This window comes from Labeo rohita, chromosome 15 (genome assembly GCF_022985175.1).
Source record: "Labeo rohita strain BAU-BD-2019 chromosome 15, IGBB_LRoh.1.0, whole genome shotgun sequence".
In the NCBI taxonomy this organism is placed as follows: domain Eukaryota; kingdom Metazoa; phylum Chordata; class Actinopteri; order Cypriniformes; family Cyprinidae; genus Labeo; species Labeo rohita.
Window position 1 is genome coordinate 14,970,177 of NC_066883.1, and position 15,759 is coordinate 14,985,935.

At 33.0% G+C, this 15,759-nt stretch overlaps 2 protein-coding genes across 4 annotated transcripts; both read right to left on the reverse strand.

Annotated features, from left to right (window-relative positions):
* Positions 1–3,181: 3,181 nt before the first annotated feature.
* Positions 3,182–9,762, reverse strand: trappc6bl (trafficking protein particle complex subunit 6B, like). Of its 3 annotated transcripts, XM_051130301.1 has the most exons (8): positions 9,638–9,757; positions 8,172–8,239; positions 7,229–7,320; positions 7,070–7,137; positions 6,870–6,987; positions 6,696–6,779; positions 6,507–6,600; positions 3,182–4,177 (listed from the first exon to the last, which is right to left on the reverse strand). In XM_051130301.1, the coding sequence occupies exons 3-8, from the start codon at positions 7,316–7,318 to the stop codon at positions 4,146–4,148; spliced, it is 486 nt and encodes a 161-aa protein (XP_050986258.1). In that variant the 5' UTR covers positions 7,319–7,320; positions 8,172–8,239; positions 9,638–9,757; the 3' UTR covers positions 3,182–4,145. The 3 variants fall into 3 exon arrangements, with proteins under 3 accessions (XP_050986258.1, XP_050986259.1, XP_050986257.1); XM_051130302.1 differs by lacking the exon at positions 8,172–8,239 and having other exon boundaries at positions 7,070–7,134; positions 9,638–9,762; XM_051130300.1 differs by lacking the exon at positions 8,172–8,239 and having other exon boundaries at positions 9,638–9,758.
* A 526-nt stretch (positions 9,763–10,288) lies between these two features.
* si:ch211-116o3.5 (uncharacterized protein LOC325902 homolog) lies at positions 10,289–14,617 on the reverse strand. The gene is made up of 3 exons (XM_051130059.1): positions 14,113–14,617; positions 11,555–11,821; positions 10,289–11,475 (listed from the first exon to the last, which is right to left on the reverse strand). The coding sequence occupies exons 1-3, from the start codon at positions 14,522–14,524 to the stop codon at positions 11,006–11,008; spliced, it is 1,149 nt and encodes a 382-aa protein (XP_050986016.1). The 5' UTR covers positions 14,525–14,617; the 3' UTR covers positions 10,289–11,005.
* Positions 14,618–15,759: the final 1,142 nt, after the last annotated feature.

Genomic DNA, 15,759 nt, shown 5'->3' on the forward strand with positions numbered 1-15,759 from the left:
AATACAAACTGCAAATACAAACTTAATATAAGTTAATATAAGGTAATATAAATTTTATAAAATGCATTAAAAGGTTATTTTATTTTATTTTATTTTATTTTTTTTGTTTTGTTTTTCCAGCGTGGTAACTCCAATATCATCACACTTTGAAAAACTTGTTTTAATTTTATTAAAAAATAAAAATAAGAATAATAATTATATATATATATATATATATATATATATATATATATATATATATATATATATAGTAAATATTTTAGCTTTTTTAAGCTAAACATTTTATTTATTTATTTATTTACTATATTTATTTAACCAAGCCCTTTATTAAATACTATCACTCTTTTCATTGTAATACAGTACTAATGTTCATCATAGGTTTTATTATTAGTAGTAGTACTAGTAGTAATATTTTGGCTTTTTATTTATGTATTTATTCACTTATTTATTTACCAACGGCTTTATTTAGGAAAAAAACAACAACAAAAGTGTATTATAAAAAAGTCATTCAACTTTAAGATGAGTTAAACTAGTTTTTTGGGCTTCATTACTGCTTCATTACTAAAAGAAAAAAGTGTGTAATTATCATGAAAATAATGTAAAACTATGCAAAACATCTTAGTGGTCATAAATACACTTAATGTAACATATAATTTCCTATATATCCTTTATAGTTAATTTATTATTTTTATAATCAAGATTTACCTTCACCCCATCTCATAAAAAATAAGAACTAAGCTATTTTTCACTCATAAAGTAGAAATTGAATTAAGCTTAGTTCTTATTCTTATTAGAAAATAGAAATAAAAATGAAGTGTGAAATTTCGAAGTAGAAACACAGAAATGGTATTTTTCCTGTAATGTTTGTTTTATGTGTGTTTTTTTTTTTTTTTTTTTTTTATCCTAATAAACACATGAATACAAAATCTATAATGCAGGCAAGTCAGACTTAAAAGATCAACAAACTGCCTGTTGTGCCAAAAGCCAGCCAAGCAGTGTGAAAGTGTGTAGAAATGTGTGCATGTAGGATGTTTGCTCCAGTGTTCTGTGGGACAGAAGGTGTGTTTGAAGTCGGCCTTAGTTAGACTCAGCTGCAGACTCTCTTGTCTCGGCCTTCCAGTAACCCTTTCATGACAGCGCAGGAGAAGCGAGACAGCTGGCGCTCTGACTGAGGCCGTTTATTTACCTCCAGCGGCAGCAAAGGAAAACTGCCGCACAAAAGAGAGCTCATGAATGGCCTCTCACTGGGGAAGCCTTGCTAACCTTCTTTATGTGGGCTTTCCATTTGAGCACGCCACTTTTTGTTTGTTTCTCATAGAGGCAGAAGCAGGCTTTTGGGACGGATAATCGAAAGGAGAAGAGCGCATGACCTTACACACTACATCTGACAGCAAAAGAGAGAAAAATGCAAACAAGCTACAAAATAACAGCGTGGCATTTATAAACAGAAAAAGAGCATTAGTGTTTTGTGTTGCTGACATATTGACATTTGCAATAATTATGCAACACAATAATTAACAGAACAAAGCATTTTTTCTATGATGATTCAGCACCATGTGAAGAATGTAAATGCGTGTCATCTAGGTTCTTTGTTTTTATACTGAATTCATTGTTAATATTTGGTTTCCTACTTCCTTAAAGATGTTTTCCCTGAAATATACATTCAGAATACTTCAACTGTTCAAAGATATTTTTGTTTAAAAAATGTGTTTTTTTCTTTTTTCCTTAATACAAATTTTGTTCTAGTAAAGTTTCTGTGTTTGCTGCGAAAAATAATAAAAGAAAAAAAAAAGTATTACTTTGGTGGAAAGAAGCATCAATCTCAAAACAATAAAAATGTGTCTATTTATTTAGAGTTAAAAGGAGATAAATACTGATTTTAAAGTTAGAAAAGATCATTTTAAACTGTGCTGAGGTATTAAAAATAATCATACTAATATTTATAATTAAAAAAATAAATTATCCCCCCACCCATAATTAGTTGTAATAAACTTTCTAAAAAAATACTTCAGAATACTGAAACTGTTTATTTCTTTTCTTTCTTTCTTCTTCTTCTTTTTTTTTTAATACGAAGTTAGTTCTAGTAAGATTTCTGTAATTGGTGCAAATAATAATAATAAAAAAATAATGATAATTTATTTAGTACATTGGTGGAGAGAAGCATCAATCTCAATAAATAAATAAATACATGAATACAAAAAAACTTTTCTATTCGCAAATGTAGCATTAAAAAAAGTGACAAGAAACAAAATATATGCAAGATATTTTGATATATATTTGATATATATATATATATATATATATTTTTATTCTTACATTGCAGTAATTGCATTGTATTTATTTGTATTGGCAAAACAAAATAATATTTATTTATTTATTTATTTGAGTTAAAGGGAGATAAGTATTGATTTTAAAGTTAGCAAAGATAATTTTAAACAGATTATTAAAAATTAAATAATTGAATTAATAATTATAATAAAAAATGCTAATTTAAGTATTACATTGGTGGAGAAAAGCAATCTAAAAGATACATAAATAAATAAATAAACAACAACAACAACAAAATCTATCCACATAAGTAGCATAAAAAAGCAGTGCCAACAAAAATAAAAATAAAAAAAAATATATATATAATTTATTTTTTCGTACATTGCAGTAATTGCATTGAGTATTTATTTGTATTGGCAAAACAAACAAATATTTATTTATTTATTTATTTTGAGTTAAAGGGAGATACTGATTTTAAAGTTAGCAAAGATCATTTTAAACAGATTATTAAAAATGAAATTATTTAATTTAATTAGTTGTAATAAAGTTTCTAAAGAATACTTCAGAATACTTGTTCATTTTATTTATTTATTTTTTATTATTATTATTCGTACATTGCAGTAATGGCATTGTATGTATTTGCATTGGCAAAACAAACATTTATTAATTTATTTGGTTATTTATTGGTTTTAATTTTATTTATTTATTTATTTATTTATTTATTTATTTTATATAATAAATTTGAGGATAGCAACATCAGTGTTTTTCATAAACATACATTTCCACACTTTTGGGAAGTGCTAAGAAACTAAATATATGTACATTATTATGTCAGTTACATGTATGTATTAGTTTCATTGTTATATTGCATTAATTGTACTGGTAAGACAAATAAATGTATTACAAATTTACATATTTTAATTCTTGATTTATTCGAGTAACAATAAATTCATCCAAAATTATGCAGTAAACAACAAACAAGCACCATACACAGAAAAAAAACTGTACCAGCTAGTAAAACAAAGCTTGAGTTAACTAAAGTACCAGCCATAAAGAGTTTTCAGACTAAATGAAGTGCAAGAAGCTTCTACAAGTTCATTCAAATGAAACTTTTATGTTTCGAGCTTTTACGCCAGAAGATACACATCTTACTGACAAAGGTTGCCCTCTTCTGGTGAAATCAAGATTTTTTTTTTTCTTAAAAACTTCACCAGTTGAGACATATGTCTCTATTTATCCAACATACCTAAACCAAAAACATATTTTTAAAATAAATAAAAGAGCAGATTTTACAGAATCCATACATCTTCTCCACATGACTATCAATATTGTATTTTGCTTGTTTGTTTTCCAAACAATACATTATGTGTCAATACTAAATTATGGCTTTATTTAACTGGGTTGAAATAACTAAAGATATTAACTGTTCCAAATATACATAAATAATTTACTTTTACAATAAAACTGTAAAAAGAATGTATCTAACATTTTAACATCTAACTATTTTAAATATTTTAAATATCTCATCCAGTCAAAGGAGTCTAAAAAAACTGGACAAAAACATGTTATGAAGTTACGAAATGTCATGTTTATGAAAATATGTTTCCATGATTATCTGTGACACCAATTTAATCTGTAATAAGTAGAGCTGAGGTAGAATACGACATTCAGAAGATTTCCAAACAGGCCTAGTCTCTAAATTTAAGTGGTATGGAAAAAAAGAAAAAAATATTATGAAATGCATGGAAACTGTCATGTTCAAATGTACCTTCAAATTGCAAACAGCGTTTTATAAAATAGAATCTAGCTCCATGTAATTCACATTCACAAAGATTTAATTGAAGAAAAGTTGCTGTTCAGACCTCATTTAGTCCATCCTAGAGTTTTTGAATTACAACTTGGAATTTGCCTGTAAAAAAGGGGGAGAAAACAGAAAACATTTGAAGGCAAAATTTTAGCGGCATCTACTGGTCAGATTGCGATTGCATATAAAGAAGCTACGGTGGCCGATACAGGACAAAGATGTCGACGTCTGAGACAGCAGAGAGTAGCAAACGGTAAATTAAGGGATTATATTTACTTAAAGCAGAAGTCCACTTCTATAACAAAAATTTACAGATAATGTACTCACCCCCTTGTCATCCAAGATGTTCATGTCTTTTTTTTTTTCTTCAGCCGTAAAAAAAACTTCAGGATTTTTCTCCATATAATGGACTGATATGGTGCCCTGAGTTTGAACTTCCAAAATGCAGTTTAAATGCGGCTTCAAACGATCACAAATGCGGTTGTAAACGATCCCAGACGAGAAAGAAGGGTCTCATCTAGCGAAACAATTGGTTATTTTCATTTAAAAAATACAGTTTAAATACTTTTTAATGTCAAACGCTCGTCTTGTCTTACTCTCCTTGAACTCAGTGTATTCTGACTCAAGACAGTTAGGGTATGTCGAAAAACTCCAATCGTATTTTCTCCCTCGACTTCAAAAATCATTTCAAAATCATCCTACATCCTACATCGCACCAACCCAGTCTTTGCAAAGTAAACATGCAAAGAAGATCAAACACCCTCAACAAAAAAGGTAAAACAGCGATATAAGATGATTTTGAAGTTGAGGGAGAACATGAGATGGGAGTTTTTCGACATACCCTAACTGTCATGAACCAGAAAAAAAAAAAACAGAGTTCAGGCAGAGTAAGACAAGACCAGTGTTTGAGATAGTATATAAACTGTATCATTTTTATGAAAATAACTGATCATTTCGCTAGATAAGATCCTTCTTCCTCGGCTGGGATCGTTTACAACCGCATTTGGGATCGTTTGAAGCTGCATTTAAACTGCATTTTGGAAGTTCAAAATCGGGGCACCATATCAGTCCATTATATGGAGAAAAATTCTGAAAGGTTTCCCTCAAAAAACATAATTTCTTCATGGCTGAAGAAGGAAAGACATGAACATCTTGGATGATAATGGGGTGAATACATTATCTGTCAATTTTTGTTCTGGAAGTGGACTTCTCCTTTAAAGGAGATCATCCAAGATGTTCATGTCTTTCTTTCTTTTCTTTCAGTCGCAAAGAAATTGTTTTTTGAGGAAAACGTTTTTATCACATTTCATTTCATCTCCATATAGCGGACGTCTACGGTGGCCGTGAGTTTGAACGTCCAAAATGCAGCTTCAAACTGCTCTAAACGATCCCAGCCGAGGAAGAAGGGTCTTATCTAGTGAAACAATGTGTCAGTTTCTAAAAAAAATAATTCAGTTTATACACTTTTTAACCTCAAATGCTCGTCTTGTCTTGTCTCTGCAATGCGCATGTGAACTCTGTGTAATCTGGGTCAATAAAGTTATGGTATGTCAAAACTCCCATCTTGTTTTCTTCTTCAACTTCAAAATTGTCCAACGTCCCTGTTTGACCTTTTTTTTGTAAAGGGTGTTTGATCTTCTTTGCATGTTCACTTTGTAAACACTGCGTCAGAACTTCTGCAGCGATGTAGGATGATTTTGAAGTTGGGGAAGAAAACGAGATTTTTTTAACATACCCTAACTGTCTTGAACCGAAAAAAAACAAACAAAAAAAAGTTCATGCACACCTTGACAAGGCTAGCTTTTAAGGTTAAAAAGTATATAAATTGTCAATTTGTTTCGAAAATGATCGATCGTTTTGCTAGATAAGACCCTTCTTCCTCGGCTGGGATCATTAAGAGCCTTTTGAAGCTGCATTTAAACTACATTTTGGATGTTCAAACTTGTGGGCACCATAGACGTCCACTATATGGAGAAGATCCCTGAAGTGTTTTCCTCAAGAAACAAATTTCTTATCGACTGAAGAAAAAAAGACAGAAACATCTTGGATGACAAGGGGGTGAGTACATTATCTGTACATTTTTGTTTTGAAAGTGAACTTCTATAATTATTCAGTAAACCGATATGTTTTTGTGAAAATTATTATTACTTGTTAATCAGTAATGTGAGTGTTTTATTCGCAAGAACGATGTGACGAAACGTGCTCCGTAGAGCAGTTTGTCCGGTTCATTTGTAAGGTCTTTATACATCTCTGAAAACATAGTTGTGTATATTATATTGCATTTCTGTTAATAGATAGTCATAAATATTACACACTGCATCTTTAAGTATATGTTTGCCATTAAAGCCCCAAATATCTTGAACATCATGTAGCTGATAGCATCATGTATTGATTATATTTCAGTTAATTAGTTAAATAAATGGCATGAACTTACATGACGGCATTAAAGAAACCTCCGCAGTGACGACGCTTTCCAAGCCCAGGTTAGATAGCGCTCCTCGAATCAACCCACAGGAAAAGGCCAAGTACTGGAGAGATTAAACACATTTAGATATATTAATAATGGTATAAAAAAAAATACAGAGCAAATAAAATACTGAATGGACTTATACGCCATTCTTACTTTGGGTGCCTCTTCAAGGTATTGCTTTCCACTGGAAAACTGAGTTAGGAGTGCAAATTTGTTATCTTGTAAGACATACGTGCCCTACAGCAAAGCCAGAGAAAATAAATTACAATAATGCTGAATTCTACACATGCATTGACTTATATTAAATACATAATTAAACTTTCAGACCTGATGGTTGGTCCTCAAGTTGTCGATTTGTTTTTTGAAGATCGTGCTCCAGAAGTCTTTACACAGGAACTTCATTATGTCCAAGTCATCTTTGAAAGTGGGACAGTCTTTTGTAAACCTTTTTAAAAACAAGCAAAATTAGGCCATCTGGATACTTTGTAGTATGAAAAACGTATAATTTCGTAAATAACTATGAATACCTTTCAATCAGTCCTTGTCCAACTCTGAAGCCCATTGCTTCTAGAGTAGAGATACACGTCACTCTCTCCTTAAGAAAGCACGTCAGAGCATGATGTAAACGGAAAAGATTAAATATGATATAACCAAACATAATTAAAGTAGGAAAAATGGTGGTGCACCTTATCAATGTCGTCTCGGGTGGCATGTTCCTTGTAGACGTGAGCAACAATCTCCATGTGGAGGAATTCAAACAAAGCGTCATCTGCCATATCTGAAAAGAGAACATCCATGGAAAGTTCCTCAAACATCTGGAAACACTCCACTGAAAAATGGCCATTTCTGTATTTAACCCATTTAGGTCTGCAGGCATACTAAAGTGGCTCTTCTACTCTTTTATTCACTAGTGAATATTTTTAAGTGACTACAGGTGTTAAAAACAGCTGGCATATAAATATACAACCTGAGACAGAGATTTTGACAGCTTGTTGGATAATGTGTGATGTGGTGATGTTTAATTTAACTGCCTAATACTGGGGTTTTCAAACTGGTAGCTGCAAGTGAGTGCTATGGGGTTTGTGTAAATGTAAAAATGAATACAGTTGAGGTCAAAAGTTTTCATACACCTTGCAGTATCTGCAAAATGTTTAGTACTGACCTGAAGAAGACATTTTCCACAAAAGTGGACAGTCCACAAAAGTCTTTTCATACTGAGGACAACTGAGGGACTCATATGCAACTAATACAGAAGGTTCAAATGCTCACTGATGCTTCAGAAGGAGGGGGTGAAAACTTTTGAATTTGAAGATAAGGGTAAATTTAACTTATTTAGTCTTTAGGAAAACATATAACGGTCTTCTAAATGAGTGCTAAATGAAACAAATACATATATATATATATATATATGTATTTATAAGAAAAATGTAGACATCTTCATTCTGTTCAAAAGTTTACACCCCTGGCCCTTAATGCATTGTGTTTCCTTCCGTAATAGTTGCATGAGTCCCCACTTGTCCTCAGTGTGAAAAGATGGATCTCAAAATTGTTCAGTTATTGTTAGAAAGAGTTTAAATAGATAAAAATGCTAAAAAAAAAAACAAAAACAAAACAAAGATTTTGTCTGACCTGAAGGACTTTTCTGAAGGACAGCAGGCAGTTTAACTGTTCAGGACAAACAAGGGACTCATGAGCAACTATCACAAAAAAAAAAAAAAAAAAAAAGCTGTGGATCATTCAGTTAAGAGCAGTATTAAAAATCTAGTGTAACTTTTAAACAGGATCTTATTCAGGTCAGTACTACATAAAAATAATAATAATAATAAGGATTTTGCAAATTCTGCAAGGTGTATGTAAACGTTTGACCTCAACCGTAAATAATAAACAAATAAAAGATTATACTAAATGAATGAATAAATAAATTAGTTTAAAAAAAAAAAAAATCTCAATAAATAAATCTAACATAATACTATGGTGACTAGAAAAAAAAAAAAAAACATAATGTAACAGAAAATTAATATAGTTGACAAATAATGTTTACACATTTATAATATATATATATATATATATATATATATGTGACCCTGGACCACAAAACCAGTCTTAAGTCGCTGGGGTTTATTTGTAGCAATAGCCAAAATTACATTGTATGGGTCAAAATTATTGATTTTTCTTTTATGGCAAAAATCATTAGGAAATTAAGTAAAGATCATGTTTCATGAAGATATTTTGTAAAATTCCTACTGTAAATGTATGAAAACTTAATTTATGATTAGTAATATACATTGTTAAGAACATTATTTGAAGAACTTTAAAGGCGATCTTCTCAATATTTTGATTTTTTTGCACCCTCAGATTCCTGATTTTTAAATAGTTGTATCTCGGTCAAATATTGTCCCATCCTAACAAACTATACATTCATGAAAAGCTTATTTATCCAGCTTTCATATGATGTATAAATCTCAGTTTTGAAAAAATGACCCTTATGACTGGTTTTGTGATCCAGGGTCACACACACACACACACACACACACACACACACACACATATATATATATATATATATATATATATATATATATATATATATATATATATTTCACAGTAAGGTCTTTATAAATTAAATTATAAACCTTACTTTTAATTTTTCAGATCACATTTGGAGGTGGAGTATAAAACACTGAAACCCTGAAATCTCTCTGCCATAAGAATTCTCGCATTTTAGTTTTCAACATTTTAGCTGGAAAAAGTACACATATACACAACAGGATATTACAGAAGCTGTATTATATTGTATCTTCAGTATGTGTTGTTGATGTGCATTAACAAAACCGATTCCTGCTAGCTTGTCTTCTTGCAACCGGGGCTTGAGACCCCATATTGTATTTAAAATGTTATATTTAAAATATTTACGTGATTCGTAAGATAGCAAACCCTAAGCATCCATAAAAATGTACATAATCTGTCTGATTAACGTGAAAACAGCTGCTTAGCTAATGTTACCGCACCTTCCGCGGTAAAGCTGCTAACTTGCTTGGTCTGTTGATGTTAAATATGCTATGGCATTAGCATAAACACACACTGAAATGACTTACTCTTTGCACGTATCTTCACTCACGTAATAAAAATACATTTATAAAGCACCAGATACACAAAATCCGCCTTTTGTTCTAGTGTGTAGCGCTGCTACTTTCAACCAATACTGCCACCTGCTGTTATGGAGTATAGCGAGTTGAGCTATAACTAAGCTATCTTCAGTGACCCAAACAACTGTAAAGTTAATTTGTTCGCCCTCATATTGGAGTTTATTGTAATAATAATTTAGAATATTACCGTTTTACTGTATGTTTACCTAAATAAATACAGCCTTGGTGATGATAGGAGATATGTAACCCCATAGTCAGAACATTACAATTTCAAAAGCTAACGTTATGTAAAACACGTTTGTCCAACTGAAGTACGATTAAATGTATTTTCCCCCCTTCCACTTGAGTATGCTTTTACCCATACATTTTGACTTGAGTAAATTTTGACAAAATACCCTGGTGAAAAAAACAGCATATGCTGGTAGGTATGTTTTGATGCTGGTTTAAGCTGGTCCTTTGCTGGTTTTTGCTGGTCCTTAGCTGGTTTAAGCTGGTTCTTTGCTGTTTTTTGCTGGTCATGTTGCTGGTCAAGGACCAGTATAAACCAGCTAAGGACCAGCGTAAACCAGCATCAAAACATACCTAACCAGCATCCCAGCATCAAAACATACCTACCAGCATATGCTGGTTTTTTCACCAGGATATACCCATAGTATTTGGGCATTATACCCATAGTATACAACGTAAATGTAATTTCTTAATACCCTATGGACACTAGTAAGATTGCTAGAATTAGTGGCCTTACAATGTTTTGCATGTCAAAAATATAATGACACATATCAGTGAAATGTTACTTTATAATAAGAGGCAAGCAGTTATTAAAATGAACAGACTTATAAGTTCATACTTAACCATATGAGTTCAGATTAGATGATGAAATTCATACCAACACACCTTCTTTTGTTAAAATCAGGCTTAAAGTGTGTCCCAAACCTAACTGGAAGAAACTGATAGTTATACACAACTTTAAGCTCACCAATAATCCACTTTTTTCTCAGATAATGCAAGATGATTACAGACATAAAGCTACCTTGGTCCGAACTGCAATTTTGAAACAGTCACTGTTGAGCTACTTACCATCTAAGATTCACATCAAGTGTTAGTTCTCAAACAAACAAAGTAAATAAATAATGAGTCTATTGTTCTATTTTTCAAAAGTGTTACTGATTAAAACATCAGAGCACTGAATACTTTCCTATGAAACTGAAAAACGCATATGTTGATGATGTTTCAGATCAGACAAGCTCCTGAAACATCTACAGGACAAAAGACTTTTGTAGTTCCTACCGAATGCATAACGTCCCAAATAAACAGCACTCAATCGTGCTTACACAAACCATTCTGCACAATAGCGTTCTTGGTTGAGGATGAAATCTCTAAAGAAGGTGGGCTAGAGGTGTTTTCTCTGCAACCCTCCAGGGTTTGAGGAGTCTCAGATTCGCTGCCTGATTCAGAAGGTGATCTCTTGTGGACTTCCAAGAGAGAGACCTTCCAAGGAGCAGTTGTTGGTTCGCTTTTGGGCATGATGAACGTGGGATACGGGTCAAGAGTCTGCGTTTGAGCTTCATGCACGTTCGGACTAGCTGAAGAGTCCATCTCTGGGGTCTCAGGCTTGGGTTGGTGGTTCCTGGTGAAATTGGAGAGCTGCTCCAGGACTTGAATCTGGCGGTCCATCATTCCCAGCATGCTGCAGTGGAAGGCTCTCTGCTCGGCCAGCTGTTCTCCAAGCCGGTGGTTCAAGATGGTTAGCTGCTGGAGGATGAGGCTGCTGGTCTCCTCAGAAGTTCCTGATGAGATAAAACGAGAACTGTGACTCATGAGGTGTTTAAGATTGTTGTACCAGGCAGAACTAAACTAGTATGTCACCTGGGAAATCACTGTGGCTGCAGTCAAGGGCGTCTCTTGTACTTTCTGTACTGTTTGGAGTGCATAGCGATGGTGGTTCGGTTTTCACTGCATAGAGGTATTCTCCTGACAAGCCCAGGGTCATGACTTCATCTGGTCCTACAGCCCAGCTTGGAGGCTCAGAACCGGCCACGTCATCTGGATTCAGACTCTCATCAACATCAGGTTCAAGTTTAGAAGACATGCTCTCAGGTTCAGATTTAGGGATTATGCCTTCAGGCCAAGGACCTGGAAGAGGAGATCACAAGAGGACAAAACCTCAACTTGTAGTGAGTACAATTTAAATAGACTTGCATAAACAGACTTGTATGTAATTATAAGAAACAAATCTTAATGACATTGACCAAAAATGAATCTTTTGTCATTATTTTCTCACCCTCATGTGGTTCCAAACCTGTATGACTTTCCTTAGTGAAGATATTTGAGTATGTTGAGAACTTTTAATCTAACTGACTTCCATTGTATGGACAAAAAAACACATTTCTCAGACATTTCTCAAAATATCTTTGTTTATGTTCCACACAAGAATAAGTCATACAGATCTGGAGCAACACGAGGGTGAGTAAATGACAGAATTGTTGTGTAAAAGGGAAGTCTATCAGACGCACTTAAGGTCCTTGCACACTGAGTCCGAAATTTCTGCATGCATTTTTTTCATATTCGTCACCCTTTCCTATTAAAATCTTGCTGCAGATGTGAAAATGCAGAAAATCGAACCTGATCCGTATTTATATTTTTTGACAGACGAAAGTTTCGAAGACATGATTGACGCAACGTGAGAAAATTCAGACTCGGTGTGCAATGACCTTTACACTAATACATATATATTGTATTAGCCAGTGATTCTCAACTGGTGGATCACAGATATTAAGGAAAAAATAATGATTGTGCAAAATTAGATCAATTAAATTAGACTTATAATCAAGAGGAGAAAACAATTCCCATAACTTTTTTGGTTGGCGTCAAAGGCTGCATATCAAGGCTAGCCAAAACCAGTTAAGCACCAATTATGCTTAAAGACATGCATATCTCCAGAGGGGAAAAAAGGGGATATTTCACCTAAAAATGAAAATTCTGGCATAATTTATTCCACTAATCAGTTCAAAACCCATTTGACTTTCTTCTGCGTTCCCTAAAATAAGGCTTATTCACTTCCAATGACACACTATATTAAAATACAAGTGACTGCAAATTAGATTTGAGAGCTGTGGTGGAAGGGAAGATTATCAGTTAATAGAAAAACAAATGCACTACTTCAGAAGATTTGGAGATGTAGTGCACAATATGGACCACTTTTGTAATGTTTTCATTGAGGTTGACAACACCCCATTGTAACCTTTGATTTTGTGGTCCACAGAAAGTCTGTCATACAGGTTTGGAATGAGGTTAAGTAGACGGCAAAATTTGAATTGTTGGATGAACTTTTCTTTCAGTACACTGAATACTGACAAATAACTGGGTCATTCTATAATTGTGGGTACATCTCATGTCTGTGATTTATTTATTTTTTTAAATTTTTTTTAAGATTTATTTTTGCCGTTTTTATGCCTTTATTTAGATAGGACAGTGTAGTTGGACAGGAAGTGAAGTGAGAAAGAGAGAGAAGGGGGTGGGATCAGGAAAGGTCCACGAACCGGGATTCGAACTCGGGACTCCCGCAGCGCAACGACGCTGTATGTCAGCGCGCTACCCACAAAGCAATTGGTGCCGACCGTAAAGTATATTTTTAATATATTTTCATCAATATAAATCCCAGATGATCATATCACAAACAACCCTGATATTCCGCTGTCCGATTTTGATTAATTTCACAGTTTTACCTTCAGTTAGATTGGGTTATCAAGACACTTGGGTGTGTGCGCTTCAAAAATAATAAGTGTTTATTGTAATATAACTTGCTTTGTATCCAAAAAACCATTGTCAACTAAGTTACCCACTACCCCCCTCCCCCTCTAAAAGGAAAGGTTGCCCCATTCTCACATTATTTGCACAGTATGATGATATTTCTTTTAGAAGCAATTGGATGAAACACTAGAAGTTATATTCTCTCTCTTTCCCCTAATATTGTTTAAATTAGCAAACCTGTGTCAAGAGTAGATTAATTGACTGTCAACAGTGTTGTCTTTTAACAAGAAAATTTAACTAAAACTTGTTTTGTTTATGAAAATATATTTCTAAACACACCATATGCTCAGTAGTTCTAGGCTTCCATGTTGAGTACAGGCCTAAAACACTAAAAATGTCAACTAAGTTAGCTGTCAACTGTGTTACCCAGTAAAGGTAACATGGTGGACAGTAGCAAACATGGATGGTATTTTATGCACATATTCCTACAGATCACCTTTATTTATATAGCACTTCATACAATATAGGTTATTTCAAAGCAGCTATGTAACGTCATGTTTGGAGTTTTGGGAAAAAGGAAAACTTTTTTCTTCACATTGTCAAATTCTACATGTACCCCTAATTATAGAATAACCCAACTACAAGGTATGCAACAAGGCCATGGGAAGCAGTACTGTCTGCGTGGTCGTCCAGGTCCGCGAGTGACCGTCCTAGCAGAGCGTGACCATCTGTAAGGTCGTCCTCCCTGCCCCCCGGCTTCGGTCTGCGCACCAACATGTGATCCAGCATATGGAAGTAACGGAAAGACTCGATGGCAGAGAGGCGAGCGGCTGGACTTCGGTAGCTGGCCAGTTTGATCTTACGGTACTTGTGTTTGAGACTCTTCCAACGGTTTCGGATTTGGGTGACTGTGAAGTGGATTCCCCGCTTTGACAGACTCAGCCTGAGGCGTCGGAAGAGGGATTCGTTGCGCTGACGCTTCTTATCCAGCTCGTGAACCAGACCCATCTGCTCTATGAGGGCCAGCATGGCAAATGTGTCCGGTTCAGTCCACCACTTGTTGGGCTTCTTCTCGTTGAGGTTCATGGTCTGCTCCCTGTTTGAGGCCCCTAAACATGCAACCCACTTCAGAAAGAAGATTAAGAAATCATTCAGATGATCTAACACTTATTACTGACTTAAAATGCATTAAAAATAAAAAAATAAAAAATTCCAACAAGGAAAATCTAGGGTTCAAAATATAATTTAAACCCGTAAATAACTTCAGTTTTAATATTTAAAAAAAATTCCAAGCAAGTAAGCATTATGATGTAAAATTATTTTTATGATAAAATATGTAAAATATTTCATACATGCTTGCAACAGAAAATGCAAGCATCTTTTCTTTGCTATTGTGACTAATATCTGTGTGAAACAGCATTTATTTTCCTTGCAAATTGACTGAATTGATTGGATCACTATAGAGTGCATTGGTGCCGCTGACTTTTATAGCAGCACTCAAAGTATTTTTTTCCCATTCATTTTTTCCCATAAGAAACAAAAATGTATTTGAAAATCAGACAAAACGACAAAGGCAAAATAATGTATTAGTGCTGTCAAACGATTAATCGCAATTAATCACATCCAAAATAAGTTTATATATAATATATAAATACACACACATACAGTATATAGTTTGAAAATATTTACATGTATTTACATGTTCATATATTTATCCACAGAATATTATAAATATATTTATATAAACATAACATATTTTTCTTAACTATATATCCATGCATATGTGTGTATTTCTATATACATAACAAATATGCACAGTACACACACATATATTATGTAAACAAAAACTTATTTTGAATGTGATTAATCGCAATTAATCATTTGACAGCCGTAGAATGTATACTTAACAGCTTTAATAAGCGAAAAGTATTACAATCTCATGAAAAATGACATAATTAAATTGAAAAAAAAAAAAAAAAAAAAGGTAAAATATAAAAGTATTAATTTAAAGTTATTTTTGTGATGTTGATTTTATGGCAGAATTTTCTGCACAGAATTATGGGTAATTAAAAAAAATCCACTGTTAAACTTAATTATTTTAAAAATAAGTTTAAATAATGTGAACGGATGGCTTCAACAATAGCAAATACCATGATTAGGAACCTCTGAGCTAACATCAGGTCTATCTTTAAAGGTTTATAATTTTTGTAAAAATAAATAAAAATAATAACAAATGGATAAATCATTTATAATAAACACTGCAATATTCTGTTAAAAACAATAAGAGTTATGGTGACTAAGATAAAAATAATTTATATGTT